The sequence below is a fragment of the Nicotiana attenuata genome, chromosome 1, assembly GCF_001879085.1.
Source record: "Nicotiana attenuata strain UT chromosome 1, NIATTr2, whole genome shotgun sequence".
In the NCBI taxonomy this organism is placed as follows: domain Eukaryota; kingdom Viridiplantae; phylum Streptophyta; class Magnoliopsida; order Solanales; family Solanaceae; genus Nicotiana; species Nicotiana attenuata.
Window position 1 is genome coordinate 89,950,823 of NC_031989.1, and position 13,881 is coordinate 89,964,703.

The 13,881-nt window shown below is 36.3% G+C and overlaps 1 protein-coding gene across 3 annotated transcripts; it reads right to left on the reverse strand.

Annotated features, from left to right (window-relative positions):
• On the reverse strand, positions 3,564–13,583 carry LOC109230220 (DEAD-box ATP-dependent RNA helicase 56-like). 3 transcript variants are annotated; one of them, XM_019395749.1, is made up of 12 exons: positions 13,377–13,583; positions 13,119–13,255; positions 11,072–11,172; positions 7,943–8,115; positions 7,602–7,833; positions 7,247–7,365; positions 6,670–6,726; positions 6,405–6,589; positions 5,051–5,195; positions 4,872–4,955; positions 4,725–4,788; positions 3,564–3,940 (listed from the first exon to the last, which is right to left on the reverse strand). In XM_019395749.1, the coding sequence occupies exons 2-12, from the start codon at positions 13,232–13,234 to the stop codon at positions 3,930–3,932; spliced, it is 1,287 nt and encodes a 428-aa protein (XP_019251294.1). In that variant the 5' UTR covers positions 13,235–13,255; positions 13,377–13,583; the 3' UTR covers positions 3,564–3,929. The 3 variants fall into 3 exon arrangements, with proteins under 3 accessions (XP_019251294.1, XP_019251291.1, XP_019251297.1); XM_019395746.1 differs by having other exon boundaries at positions 13,119–13,270; XM_019395752.1 differs by lacking the exons at positions 13,119–13,255; positions 13,377–13,583 and having other exon boundaries at positions 7,943–8,222; positions 11,072–11,155.

Sequence of the window (13,881 nt, forward strand, 5' to 3'; positions counted from 1 at the left end):
CCTTTGGAGACGTGCTTGTGAAGCATTATAATAACCATAAAATCAGACCCTCTGATTTTTACCGTATACAAAACTTGTCCATATACTTATACCACAAAGGGAAAAAGGAACCAAACATAACATAAGTTGTGCTGAAACTTATACAGGTTAGGAAGAAAACAAGCTCACATGGTACAAATTATGTTGAATTTTATGTTGGTTGCAGATGAACAACCAAATAATTAGCACACAAGTTTGTGCATGTACTTCATACCAAACGACCCCTTAGGGGTTAAAATAAATTTTGGGAATGTAGGGGTTTCAGGGGGCTTGGGGGTTAAAATGGCGTTTCTAGCCGTTGCCGAAAACAATTATTGCAAAAAATGTCGTTGAGTAACGGCTAGGAACGGGGGATTTGCAGTCGTACCCTAATTTGTGCCACCTTTTAACCTGTACCCTATTTTTAAACATTATTGATTTGGTAGCCAGCTGACAAAAAATCCGTAATAATATGACAATTACACCCCTGACAAAAGATATAAAACCTGCATCACGCATTAATCACGTTTTCTGCAACCTTATTCGTGAATCTCCTCCTCTCCTCTCAGCAGCTTCATCAAAAAACCATAAACTTATCCAGATTCATCTTCAGAATCACACTTGCATGAAGTTGTTTCACGTTGAAGCTAAAACTTCATGCTAATGTAGCATGAAGTTGTTTCATGTTGAAGATAAAACTTCATGCTAATATAGCATGAAGTTGTTTCACATAAAAGCGTTCATGCTAATGCATGCAAGTTATTTATCCTGCAGTCTACAGTTTTGTCATGAGTTTTATCCGAAACTTCAGCCTAAACATGCTGAAGTTATTTAGTTCATTTGCTAAAACTTCATACTAGACATGCTTAAGTTTTTTAGTTAATTTGCTAGAACTTCAGACCAAGCATGCTTAAGTTTTTAACTTCAGACTAAGTATTCTTAAGTTTTTGTCCTGCAGTGTATAATTTTCTAATGAATTTTTGTTAATGCATGGTGAAGTTATTTAGTTCATTTGTTAAAACTTCAGACAAACATACTGAAGTTATTAAGTTCATTTGCTAAAACTTCAGACTAAACATGCTGAAGTTATTTAGTTCATTTGCTAAAACTTCAGACTAAACATGCTTAAGTTTTTGTCTTGCAGTATGTAATTTTCTAAAGAGTTTTTGCTTATGCATGCTAAAGTTATTTAGTTCATTTGCTAAAACTCCGTACCAAAACATGTTGAAGCTTTGTAACGCAGTTTACAGTTTTGTCCTGAGTTTTATGCGAAACTTCAGTCTAAACAAGCTGAAGTTTTTTAGTTCATTTGCTAAAACTTCAGCGTGAACATGCTTAAGTTTTTGTCCTGCAGTTTGTCAATAGTCTTTTATTAAAGAAGGGCAAAATTATCTTTTTAAAATGCTTTTAACAAAAAAAAATGGGTACGGGGGCAAACGGAAAAACAAAACGGGTATATGTTAAAAGGGGGCGACCAAATAGGGCGCCCCATGCAATTTTTACGCTAGGAACGACTAGATTTAAAAAAAAAATTAGGCAGGACCAAGACGGACCGAGCCAGGACTGATCCGGATAGGCCTTTAGCAGGTTTAATCGGGCCGGTCCAATAGGGGACCAAAACCAAATCCCTCCACGATCCCCTCCTACCCTTAAACCTAGGGGTATCAATGGTTCGGTTCGGCCGATTATTTTATAAATTTTGTACCATACCAATTTTTCGGTTATTCATTATGTATGAACCAAAATTTGACTTTTGAAAACCGTCCCAATAATATCGGTTTCTCTTCGGTATCGGTACGGTTCGGTTAATTTTTGGTATTTTTTTAAAATGTCATGCAAAAGTCACTAGTAGAAGTAGAATGCAATAACATACATACTTTTATAGGACTTAGCAAAACTCTCTCGACATTTTTACATTTTAAAGAGTGATGAATTAAGAAAATACGAAAGATGGCTAGAGTATAGATCCATCAACTACTCTATAACAGCGTAACAGATACTAAACAAATTAATAAGAAAATATAAATCACACGAGTGGAAAGATATTAATCAAACTGGGATTGGGACTCGAGAATAAAGTCTATAGAAGATTAAATATTCAAAAAGATAAATTTAAATCATACGAAAGAAATATAATCAATACATTGTAGTTTGCTACTCATAATCGCTATAATGCCTTGTTTCTTGCTAGTGAATATGCTGGAAATAATTTATTTTCGATGGGAGTAGCATAATAGGTTTGAGAATTATTATTTTGCGTTTATTACTTGTTGGCTTGTAATTGTTTTCATAATTCCAAAACCCAAGAAAAATTTAATATTTTATTATTTTTAAACTTAATATATAAATATATTTTTCACATGTAAATTTATTCGGTATGGTTCGGTATTTTTTCGGTTTATTTTCATAAAATAAAAAACCTACCCTAATTATCGATACGGTTATAGATTTATATAAAAACCTACGGTTTTATTAAAGAAACCTAAAAATCGGTTCGGTACGGTACGGTTCGGTCGATTTTTAAGTATCCATTGAAACCCCTACTTAAACCCATCCCCCTCCCATCTACGTAGGACTCGGGTGGTCTGCGAACGGTACCGAGACAGCCCAGCACAGATGACACCCCTAACCTAAAATATACACTCGAATTCACCATAACTAAGTCCGGAAAAGGATCTCAGTTTAAATGACAATGGCTGCTTTTAAGAATTGGCTCGTCTTCTTAATGGTTGTATTGATGCTTGCAAGGGACATTGCTACGATCATTGACATATACCTCGGTTATCAGCACAAATTCCAGGAGCACCATTGTTGCCTACCATTCCATCTTTTGTCTCAGCCAAACTTTCCGACCTTGCCAGCAACCGCCACCAACGCCAAATATGCCACTACCACCACTGCCCACATCTTGAACTATTGCTCCTTAGGTGACTTTGCCTCCGTTACCAACATACTCTGCCTAATATTCCAACTACTATCCCTTCACTTCACCACCCTTGTCAAACTGATACATCTTCAGCTACCAAATTTTGGTTTGACTGTTTCCCACATTATTCATCAACCCTTGAGAGTTCCTAGAGTTGATACCTGTGTCACAAGTATTTGATCTCTACTCTTGTATTTTCATCTCCCTACGTATTTCCCTTTATCCTCTTGAATAGCTTCTTCGTACGGAATGTATCTCAGTTTCTTTTCTTTCTTTCTTTTTACCTAACACGAACGGATAGCTATATTTGAGTGATACAAATTAAAGACGCTGGTTGTAACACAGGAGATGCAATATGTAGAGCAGCTATAGTAATGATAATAATACATGAAATGAGAGAGACGGGCAGTTTTTAACTCCCTAGCTAGTTAAAGAGGACCATTCATTTTCCTAGAAAAGTGATCTGATCTCCACTTAATTTATTTGACTATATCCATCGGATTATCAACAGAGCTCTTCCACATGGCAATTCAGCTTCATCTGTCGGGGCAACGATATGAGAAATTTGTTGTATGCCGCCAAATATCTTAGGTAAGGCACAATTCTTAGCAGAAAATAGTTCTCGAAACTTCAACTAAGCAAATAAGGTTCAAGTAATATTAAATACAGTACAGGTTCTAGAAACTGACATGAATTGATCTAGCAACTAGGCAGCAGAAGGGTCATATCAATTGCATACTTAAAAAGATAACATACATGACATTTGAAGTTCTCTAACTAACTTGAACCTCTAACTAACTAGAACAAGTACGGGTTCCATTAGCTACAGCAATCTAAAAGGCATAGAGGCAGCTACAAGTTCTTCAAATGAATTGGTTCAAATTACGACGCTGTTGTTGAACGAAAGCAAGCATAGCCACCTCATTGTTAATTCCGTTGTCTTCATGGACATAAACATGAATATTTTCCAGGAAGGCCTGATCATCTATGATGGCACTGCGCACACAAGACAAACAGTTTTTGAGCACCCTAAAGCAATCAGAAGCAGTGAAAGATACTGCAAATTGGAGAGAAATAAATCCAGCAAAAGCGAAAGGAATTAAGATGACACTTAGTCTTGATCTTTCACAACATTAGCCCACGACGAAACAGATTTAGTTAGCAAAATATTAAGGGCCAAAATACCCAATAAATTTTCCAAATCCAGTGCAGCAAAGGATTCTTCTACTCAATTCAAAATTTTCACTGAAAAAGTTACACTTATGCTTTTAAAACCCACGCAAAAGTTACATGATTAAGTCGAGTCTCTATAGTAGTAACTACAAAAAGCAAACCTACGAGTAAATTTCATGAATATTCATTTTATACGGCCTTACTATAATACGTCAGCTAAATGAGATAGTTGATGGTAGATTAGCAAATCAAGTTGCTTATATATTTTATTGATAACCAATTGAGTTTATTATATATGGCCGGATTGTTCTCCTTTCATCCTTATATTCGTAATCAGCTTTAAGAACAGAAACCCTTATCCATACAACCCAAGCAGTTCGCATAATAAACTACTTTCATCTCTACTTTATAACTCCCAATTTATACTCAATCTCTAAGCAGTGAAAGACTCAAATTTTCACAATATAGCTCCCTAAGGCCTATATATACCAAAAGACATTCTGCACTTGCTTCCATAATATAATGAGAGTAAAGCAGCAAACATCCCAAGATATAAAAGCAAACACTAATGCTATAATGCTTAAGCAAGCATCAAGTAATGGCATACTGTATGTAGAAGTATCAATCTGCTCAGGAAGCTCTTTTATATCCACTTCGAACCTCTCCTGAACCTATAATTAGTAAAACACAAGAACTCAGAATAATAGAAACACAAGAATAAAATATAAGAGGATAAATATCAAAGGTCTCTAACCTGGTTAAGAACATCAGAATCTGATGCAGACGACACAAATGTGATGGCAAGACCTTTAGTTCCAAACCTACCAGCTCTACCAACCTATACATTTATAAATTTTAGATAATTATGAGTACCTGCATAAGATGTAGAAACTAAAACACCAAAAACCAAAGAACCCAAAAGATAGGAATTACTCTGTGAAGATAAGTGTCTGCGGAATCTGGCATGTCATAGTTAATAACAATGTTAACCCTTTCAATGTCAATGCCCCTTCCAACCAAATCAGTTGCAACAAGAATTCTCTTGTGACCCTCCTTGAAATTCTTGTAGCGAGTCAATCTACTCAACAGAGACAAGTTATGTATTAAACTTACATCGTGTACAAATTAATAAGAAAATTAAGTGCGGCACAATATGCTTGTTGCAGCCTTCTGATTCAACTCAACTTCGATATAAGCAATAGTGATGAAAAATTAAACACGAGATGTGCAAGTATTAATCACTTCACAAGGGAAGAGTTAAGAAAAAAGTAGAACACTGATAAAGCAGGCTATCAGATATTTAATCCTGTGTTGTCAAAGGCGCGCTTAAGCCCTGAAGCGAGGCTCAAAACACGTTGAGCGCTTCGCCTCGCTTTGTGGGCGCTTTAGTGTCGCATCAAAGCTCTAAGACATACTTTTCCTTGCCAATGAGTGTAATCCTGAAAAGGCGATCTTAAACAATTGATATTTCACTTTATCATGCATTATTTTCAATTTCTTTGTCTATATATTTGTTATTCATGCTTATAATGATTAGTCTTGGACAACATGCATATTTTTACTTTTTCTCCCATTGCGCCTTTTTTCATTAAAGCCCACACTTTGTTTGCGCTTTGCGCTTAAAGCCCCAACGGACCTTAGAGCTTTTTTGCGCTTTTCGCATTTGATAACACATTTTAATCACATACATCTTGTTGAACAGATATCAAGATACATCTTAACTTCCCCATATAATCTTTATTAGCAATTTAGCATTGTTAATAAACTGGACCTTGGGAATAGCTCTGATAGGTATTATTTATTTAGCAACTTCCTTCTTTCTTTTCAACTCTGTGTACAAGGCTTGCTCATATTTCATCTTTTTTGAAGAAATTATCATTCTCTTAGATGTGCAGATTAGGGTTAATGGTCGCAAGGTTCAGGTACTCAGTTTTTACTTCTTTTTTCTGTCTCTTCCACGGTTCCACCTGTGAAGCTGGAGTTTAGCAGTTCAACCAAAGGAGATTTTTATAGGAAAGATTTTGAGGATGTGTGTGCTTTTATATACTAATGCTTTTTATTTTTCGGCTAAATGTGGAAGTTACATGATATGTTGCAAGTCTATGATGACTGAGATTTTCTTGTCTTAACTAGGTTTACATGAAAGGGATTATGATGTTTCTCGATGTAGAGAATGCTTTATATGCAATTAAATACAGGGATCTTTTGGGTTTAACGAAAATTAAGTACATCTCTAAGTGCATAAGCAGATAAAGTGGAGAGCTCTTGAAATAATAGCTATACAGACCTCTCTTCCTGAGTCATGCCAGAGTGGATGCAGATAGATGGAAAATTGCACTCAACAAGCAACTTGTTCAGCTGTGCTGCTCTGCTCACGCTCTTGACAAATATAACAACTTGATTGAAATCCAAAGCATCCAGCAGGTCATTCAGCTTCCGGTTCTTCTCCGTTTCGCTCAATTTGATGTAGTGCTGTCATGAAATAGAAACAAGGTAAGAAGACGACTAATTTTAAGAAATGGTGGTACCATGTCCAGGTCCCAAAGATGTACCTGTACAAGTCCATGAAGGGTCAACTTGGCCTCATCGTCAACATAAATTTCCATTGGCTGAAAGGAATAAATGTCATACCAAAGCATATTAGGAGCTCCGTGAAGCTAATGGTATCCAGTACGAAATGAATAGGATGAAGATCCCCCTGAATCAAGATTCCACTCCATTTTTCTGAATTTTCTCCTTGCAGATGGTGTAAAAGCACACCAACGATTTACCAACATTGCTAAACATGTATTCTTACAGTGCTGAGAGAAAACCACCGTAAAGCTGCAACCATCCACCCCAACCATTTTACTCCATTTCCACTATAGATCTTCCCCTGACCTCGATCTTTTCGACTATCTCACAAGCAAAACGAAAAATGGAAAGATAAATAGGGACAAAAACAAGCAAACTAAAAGCTTAGTGCAGTTATCAGATTTCCCGCTCAACTACTGAACTCTAATAATCCCTCATCTTTGAGCTCCCTTATAAACTATGCTTTGACCAGATACAACTTATCTCCTGCAGAAAGCTGAAATTATGGAAAAATGGGTAGACTTCTAAATTGAAGAACTTGGCACAGGACATTACATCTTGCATAAATTTCTTGCAAACAGGGCGGATCTCTTTGCTGAGTGTTGCTGAAAACATCATTACTTGCTTGTCATGAGGAGTCATCTTGAAGATTGTCTGCACATCTCTTCTCATGTCTGAACAAAACAGAGGTAAATCAGCAAAAGAGCTACTGAAAGAGAGACCATGTCAAGTTAGCAACAGGAATCATGAATTACAGTATCCAGCTAATACATACTATATGTTGCGCGGATTCTCCAAAATGCTGCCACACCCGTGTCGGATCCTCCAAAAATACACTGCTTTTGGAGGATCCTACACTCGCCCTGAGATATTTTCAGAGAGACCGAGCAACATATTTATTTATACATACCAAGTGATTCAAGCATTTTGTCGCATTCATCCAGTATAAAATGCCTCACGTTCCTCAAAGACAGGTCCTTGTCTCTAGCCAATGCAAGTATTCTTCCAGGAGTTCCAACAACTATATGTGGGCATTCATTCTTCAGAAGCTCCTTGTGAAGTTTGATATTGACACCACCATAGAAAACAGCAACCTTGATATCAGGCAAATACGTGCTGAACCTCTCAAATTCATGACAGATCTGCAGCAACCAAATAACCCCACACAAAAATATCTTTAACTTAGCATAGATTGGCAAGAAGAAGAAATTATGAAACAAAAATTGCATATTTCATAATTTCAATACATACCTGATAAGCTAATTCCCTTGTGTGACATAGAACCATGGCAGCAACCTGACCAGCAACAGGTTCAATCTGTTGCAGAGTTGAAAGAACAAAAACAGCAGTTTTGCCCATTCCAGATTTAGCTTGACAAATAACATCCATGCCTAGGATTGCTTGTGGAATACACTCATGTTGCACTGATGAAGAACCAAATAAATTGGAGCCAAGGAGACCTCAGTTTCAGTTCAAAAAAATTTATCATTGTACGTACACCTCCAAAATAGTAGCGATAGTGATGATTTACCTGAAAACAGAAGATAGAAAGAAATCATCATTAACTACCTAAAAGACAAGGAACAGCATAACAAAAATGAAAAGCGAATCGAAAATATACAAGAAAAAGATAGAACTAAATCTCCACATTCAGCAATATCTAAAAAGATATATATACTGATTAAAAATAAATAACACCACATTCCAGAACTTCCGAATGGAATTTCTTTCACACCCGCCAAGCTTGCTTTGGTAAAAGCTATATGCTTCAATGCAAAGGATGACATAACATGACTGCCTTCACAACTTTAAAATTAGAGGATTCAACTCAAGACTGTTAACCTATCAAAAATTCATTAAGTTGAATGCAGGCCCAACACGAAGCCTTTATATTGCTCAGTAGGATTTGAAATCGCACAAATGAATTCATATTTTTATCAGTTCCAGAATACTATTACAATTCCCGATCTTTTCTTGCTAATGGTGGTTCTTCCGAAGATCATGTCCGAATTGTTGTTAACTCCAGTACATTTGTAGGTATAAATAAGTAGATACGTCAACTTTGTAAATGAAGAAGATGAGTATAAGACTTGTTCCAGTAGAAGCTAGTCGTATATAGTTTTCACCATACTTATACAATGATAAATAACTACTCCCTCCATTCCAGTTTATGTGAACCTATTTCTTTTTTGGTCCGTTCCAAAAAGAATGACCTCTTTCTAAATTTGGAAACAATTTAGCTTAAATTTCTACTTCTACCCTTAGTGAGAAGCTTCTATAACCACACAAATACTCTGGACCCCTTTTTGACTTGTTTAGTACCACAAATTCCAAAAGTCTTCATTTTTCTTAAACCCCGTGCCTAGTCAAACAGGTTCACATAAATTGAAACGGAGGGAGTAAATAAATAACTCAAAATCGCATGTACTTTCTACCAGCGACTTGCATAAGCACCTTAACATCCAAATCTATCAGAAAAAATAAGAATAGCAGTGGATGCACCCCTGTTATGATCAAAGAAAGGAATAAGTTTTGAGTTATAAGTTATCAAAGTCTTTGCTCACACATTAGGGTAAAGTTGTTTTGTTCAGAGTCAAAAGGAAAGTAAGCATAAAATATCACTTTATAACTCGAATGATTACATTTGTCAATCATATAGAAGGTTGGCTTGTTAGATCTACATGAACTAGGAGTCGGGTTAGTCGGTTTCCCCATTGTTGGACCAACTTGTCTGAACTTTCTTGCTCTTGTAAGCTCATCTTGACCTATCTATGCTCACTACTTCGGTGTCTGATAAGCAATTTCCCTCATATTTCTTTTTAGAAGAACCTACTTTAACTATATTTACAAGCACCAATAACGGCACCATGAAACTGACACCACCGGTATCTAAAGCATATGGGCCAATATAGGCTTGGCCCGTTGGCTGGCCCAGCCCAACCCATGATTAAGAAGGGTTGGGCTAAGATTTTTGGAGCCCATTTAAAACCGAGGCTTTTAAGCACGGCGCAAGTAAGCCCGCGATTCGTGAGGCTTGATCGAGGCTGGACCGCTGGCCTGGGCCAGCCTGTGGGCCTAACAAATATTTAATTATAAGTATAAAATTAAAGGAAAATAGGGAACTAAAAACAACAAAAAGAGTAGCCCAAACTTAAAAGTTTATTAATCTCATCATATTAAAAGATTATAGTCCTAATATTTATTCATATTACTATAGTAGCATCGGAAGCAACATTCTACATTGGTGGGCGTGTTCTCACCAAGTATATAAGTTACATCCTTCGTGGAAATGTCCAACCAGTGCAATTTAAGCCTTGAAGCGAGGCTCAAAACATGTTGGGCGCTTTGCCTCGATTTGTGGGCGCTTTAGTATCGCATCAATGCTCTAACGCATACTATTCCTTGCCAATGATTGTAATCATGAAAAGGCGACAATAAACAATTGATATTTCACTTTATCGTATATTTTTTTCCAATTTCTTTGTCCATATATTTGTTATTCATGCTTATAATTATTAGTCTTAGACTACATATACATATTTTTACTTTTTCTCCGGTTACGCCTTTTTTCATTAAAGCCCACACTTTATTTGCGCATTGCGCTTAAAGCCCCAACGGACCTTAGAGCTTTTTTGCGCTTTTCTCCTTTGATAACACTGTGTCCAACACATGTTACTACGCAAAATTGGTTGCGTTGCTTTTCCCAAACTCAAACTAGTAAAAATTTTAATGTGATTTTAAATACGGAGTACGATTAGTTCTTAAAAAAGTATTTCTTAATGTTTAATTAATTAACATTGCATACGGAATTTTAGATGTAGATGAAAATAAAGATGACGTGATGGCGTTGGATATGTCATAAGTCCCCATGGATGTTTTTTGATTAGTTTGTATTGAGTTTTGACGTTTAATGAATAGAATATTATCCTCCCTCAAGTGTTTTATTGTAATCTATTGAAACAATGCCAAAAGTTATCAAGTTTTGCAGACATTCTGTACAACAAGATATTTTTCCATTTATATATATATATATATATATAGTTGCATATTTAGGTTAGAACCTACATTTTAAAAATATATTTCTAAAATGACGGCCCAGCCGGTGGGGCCCACAGCCCACGTAGGACTGGGCTAGGCTAACCATTTTAAGGTACATGAAAGTGGTGGCCCGGCCCAGCCCATCATATGTCAAAGCCCACGTGGGCCTATATTGATAGCTCTACTGGTATCTACTTGTATATCTTCTTATCTATTCAGGGTAAAGATGGTAAAACGGGAGGAAAATGTTCTCACGAGCAGCAACCCAGATTAACAATACAACGAACAAACTAAGAAAAACATTTTCTGTAAAATAAAGTGCCCGCATATGAGATGACTTACCTTCAGATGGATGCTCAAACCCTGAATCTACAATAGCCCGCAATAGCTCTGGCTTTAGCAGAAAGTCTCTGAATCCGGAACTGTGAATGCCAACATAACCCCTGCATTTTGAAAAATAAAGCATTCCAAAACTTAGTCAAGAGTGTAATTACAATAGCTACACTACTAAACTAACATATCCTTTTAACTTTCTTGAACCGAGGGTCTACCGAAAACAGTCTACCTTATTAGGGTAGAGTAAGGTCTGCGAACACACTACCCTCCCCCGACCCCACATTTGGGATTACAAAGGGTTTATGGTTGTCGTTGTTGCACTACCAAACTAAAACTATGCATCAATACCAAACTAGTTCAGATCAGCTATATAAATACTAACATTCCTATACATTTACCCATTATATTCCATAGAACACAATCCAAGCTCGGGAAAAAAATATCCAAAAAAATGGTCAAGCAAAAATATAAGCATACGTACGGAAATGTCAAAACGGATGAATCGTTATATATATAAATATATATGTGGGTCTTGCTAATGTATTACCTTTTCATGTAGTATGTTAGCAAGGTACCCATTTTCATTTTCCAAAAATACCTTTGCATTTTCATTAATAGTAGGGGAAATTTTTGTCTTTTCATAAAAAGAACACCTAATTCTCCTTCCCCCCTCTTTGTGCACTTTCCTTCTTTCCATCGTTCATGGAGAAATCAAAGCAGAACTAGATAAACGATTGAATCGAAGGCCGAAACCCAGAATAGCTCTACTAATTTTTATTCTATCCGCAGCAATTTGACCATGGGATTTAATGGGGTGGTGAAAAAAATTGTATCCCTTTCTCTTTTGGAGATGGAATTTTATTATAGCATCCATTTGTAGAGTAAAAATTTGGAAAAAGAATGTATATTTTTAAGATTTTATCATATATAGGAGATAGAGAGAGCTATTATCAATACTATAAGAAGAAGCAGTGGCAATTATTTCTTCAAGAATGCATGGTATCGGCAGCTGACAACCAAAATCTAACTCTGTTTAATATGACAGAAAATTTTAAGTGTGCAAAACCCATATTCCATCTTCAATTATTTTTTTCACTCAGCAAATGAGTACAGAAAAGCCCCCATTTTATGTATCACAAAACCCATATTCCATCCAGCTTCTAACCCCAGATGGCTTTCAATTGCAGAAGTCATTGCTAAAAGAAAATTCTCCGCTTATAGAGAAAACATCTCCCAGAATGCAAATTACTAAAAGGTTGTTTTGTTTTTCCGCTAAAATGGGAGTAGAGATTGAAGAAGAGCAGGGGAGTTAATTTTATGAGATAAAACGACGACAAGGAGTTAGAGATTGATGAAAACGAAGGGAGATTGGAGACATTTTATGTGTGAAAAGACAAAAATTACACTACCTTCATGTAGTATGTTAGCAAGACCTCATATATATATATATATAGAGAGAGAGAGAGACCTCATATTAATTTTATGAGATAAAACGACCACAAGGAGTTAGAGATTGATGAAAACGAAGGGAGATTGGAGACTTATTATGTGTGAAAAGACAAAAATTACCCCTGCTATTATTTGAAAAGTAGTGGTATTTTGGGTAGAGCAAAAAACGGAATCTTGCCATATATATATATATAGAGAGAGAGAGAGACTGACTCACTGACTCACTCACTGACACTGACTGACTGACTCACTCACTCACTCAGTGAGTGAGTCTTTCCAAAAAGGATAGACATCTATCTTTCTATATTGAAAACAATTTAACTTTAAGTTTCTAAGTTTACCAAGATCTGCCCGGACCCACGGTGTGGAATAATACCGGGTATGTTGTTGTTGTTGTAGTTTACCAAGATTTGTTTTAGACAACATGTTTCAATTTCTACATGCTACGTGCGTGCTATAAACACCAAAAACAGGTGCTTTTTCCTGTTGGGACGGAGGGAGTAATATATATAATACGTGTATGTATATATGAACACCAGAAACAGCACACATGTAAGAACAACCAAGGGTAACAGAAAATTCAGTAGTGAAGAGTAAAGCTCACTTCTTGGCGGACTCGCCGCTAGCTTTAGCTGAGATGGAATCAGGGGCTTTTTCGTCATCTTCTTCGTAGTCAAGAAGCTCCTCCTCATAAGCATCGTTCTCCTTTGTGTCTCCCATTATTCCCTACTACTGCTCTACCTGAAACGCACAGATCTAAGCCACAAAAGCAGGAGGAAATTCCGATTCAGTACGCAAAAAGAAAAAATTAAGATAAAATTTAAAAAAGAAAATCGTTCTTTTTGAAGAAAGAACCAATTACCTTTTTGGATCTTTGAAGATGGTTGAGCTCCTAGGGGGATTAGGGTTAGGGTATGGAGCGTCTGCAAAGAAAAACCTTAGGAGAAAATAGCAAAACCAAAATTGTGTTGAGAGAAAAAGAGAGTGGGGGCAGTGATAGGGTTTGGCACTAGAGAGACAGCCTAAAATTTTTTTTGTCTTTGTTAGGGTTACGGATTTCAAGATGTTATCCTTTCATTTGTCCAAAAGAGAGAAATACAGAAACAAACCACAAATATCTCTCTCTGTGAAAAATACCAGTAAATTTAGGAATTATTTTTTGGGGAAAAGACAGGAGTACCTATAAAGGTGAAACTATTTACCCTGCCCTATCTATTAAAGAATTCTACCCGCTAAATAATTACAATCTCCTACCCATTTAATAAATAAACGGGAATATCAAAATAACTACCCACGCTTAATGCCCTACGTATAAAAACGCAAAAGCTGCTCAAAATTTCAGAAAATCAGCGCACAAAATTGAGATT

Bases quoted from the DNA above. Each gene is read 5' to 3' on its own strand.
- LOC109230220 (XM_019395749.1), bottom strand. From the start codon at position 13,234: ATGGGAGACACAAAGGAGAACGATGCTTATGAGGAGGAGCTTCTTGAC. The intron at 11,173-13,118 runs GTGAGCTTTACT...TTCAAAATGCAG, and splicing joins AGCGGCGAGTCCGCCAAGAA to GGGTTATGTTGGCATTCACA. The intron at 5,196-6,404 runs GTCTGTATAGCT...TCTGTTGAGTAG, and splicing joins GGCATGACTCAGGAAGAGAG to ATTGACTCGCTACAAGAATT.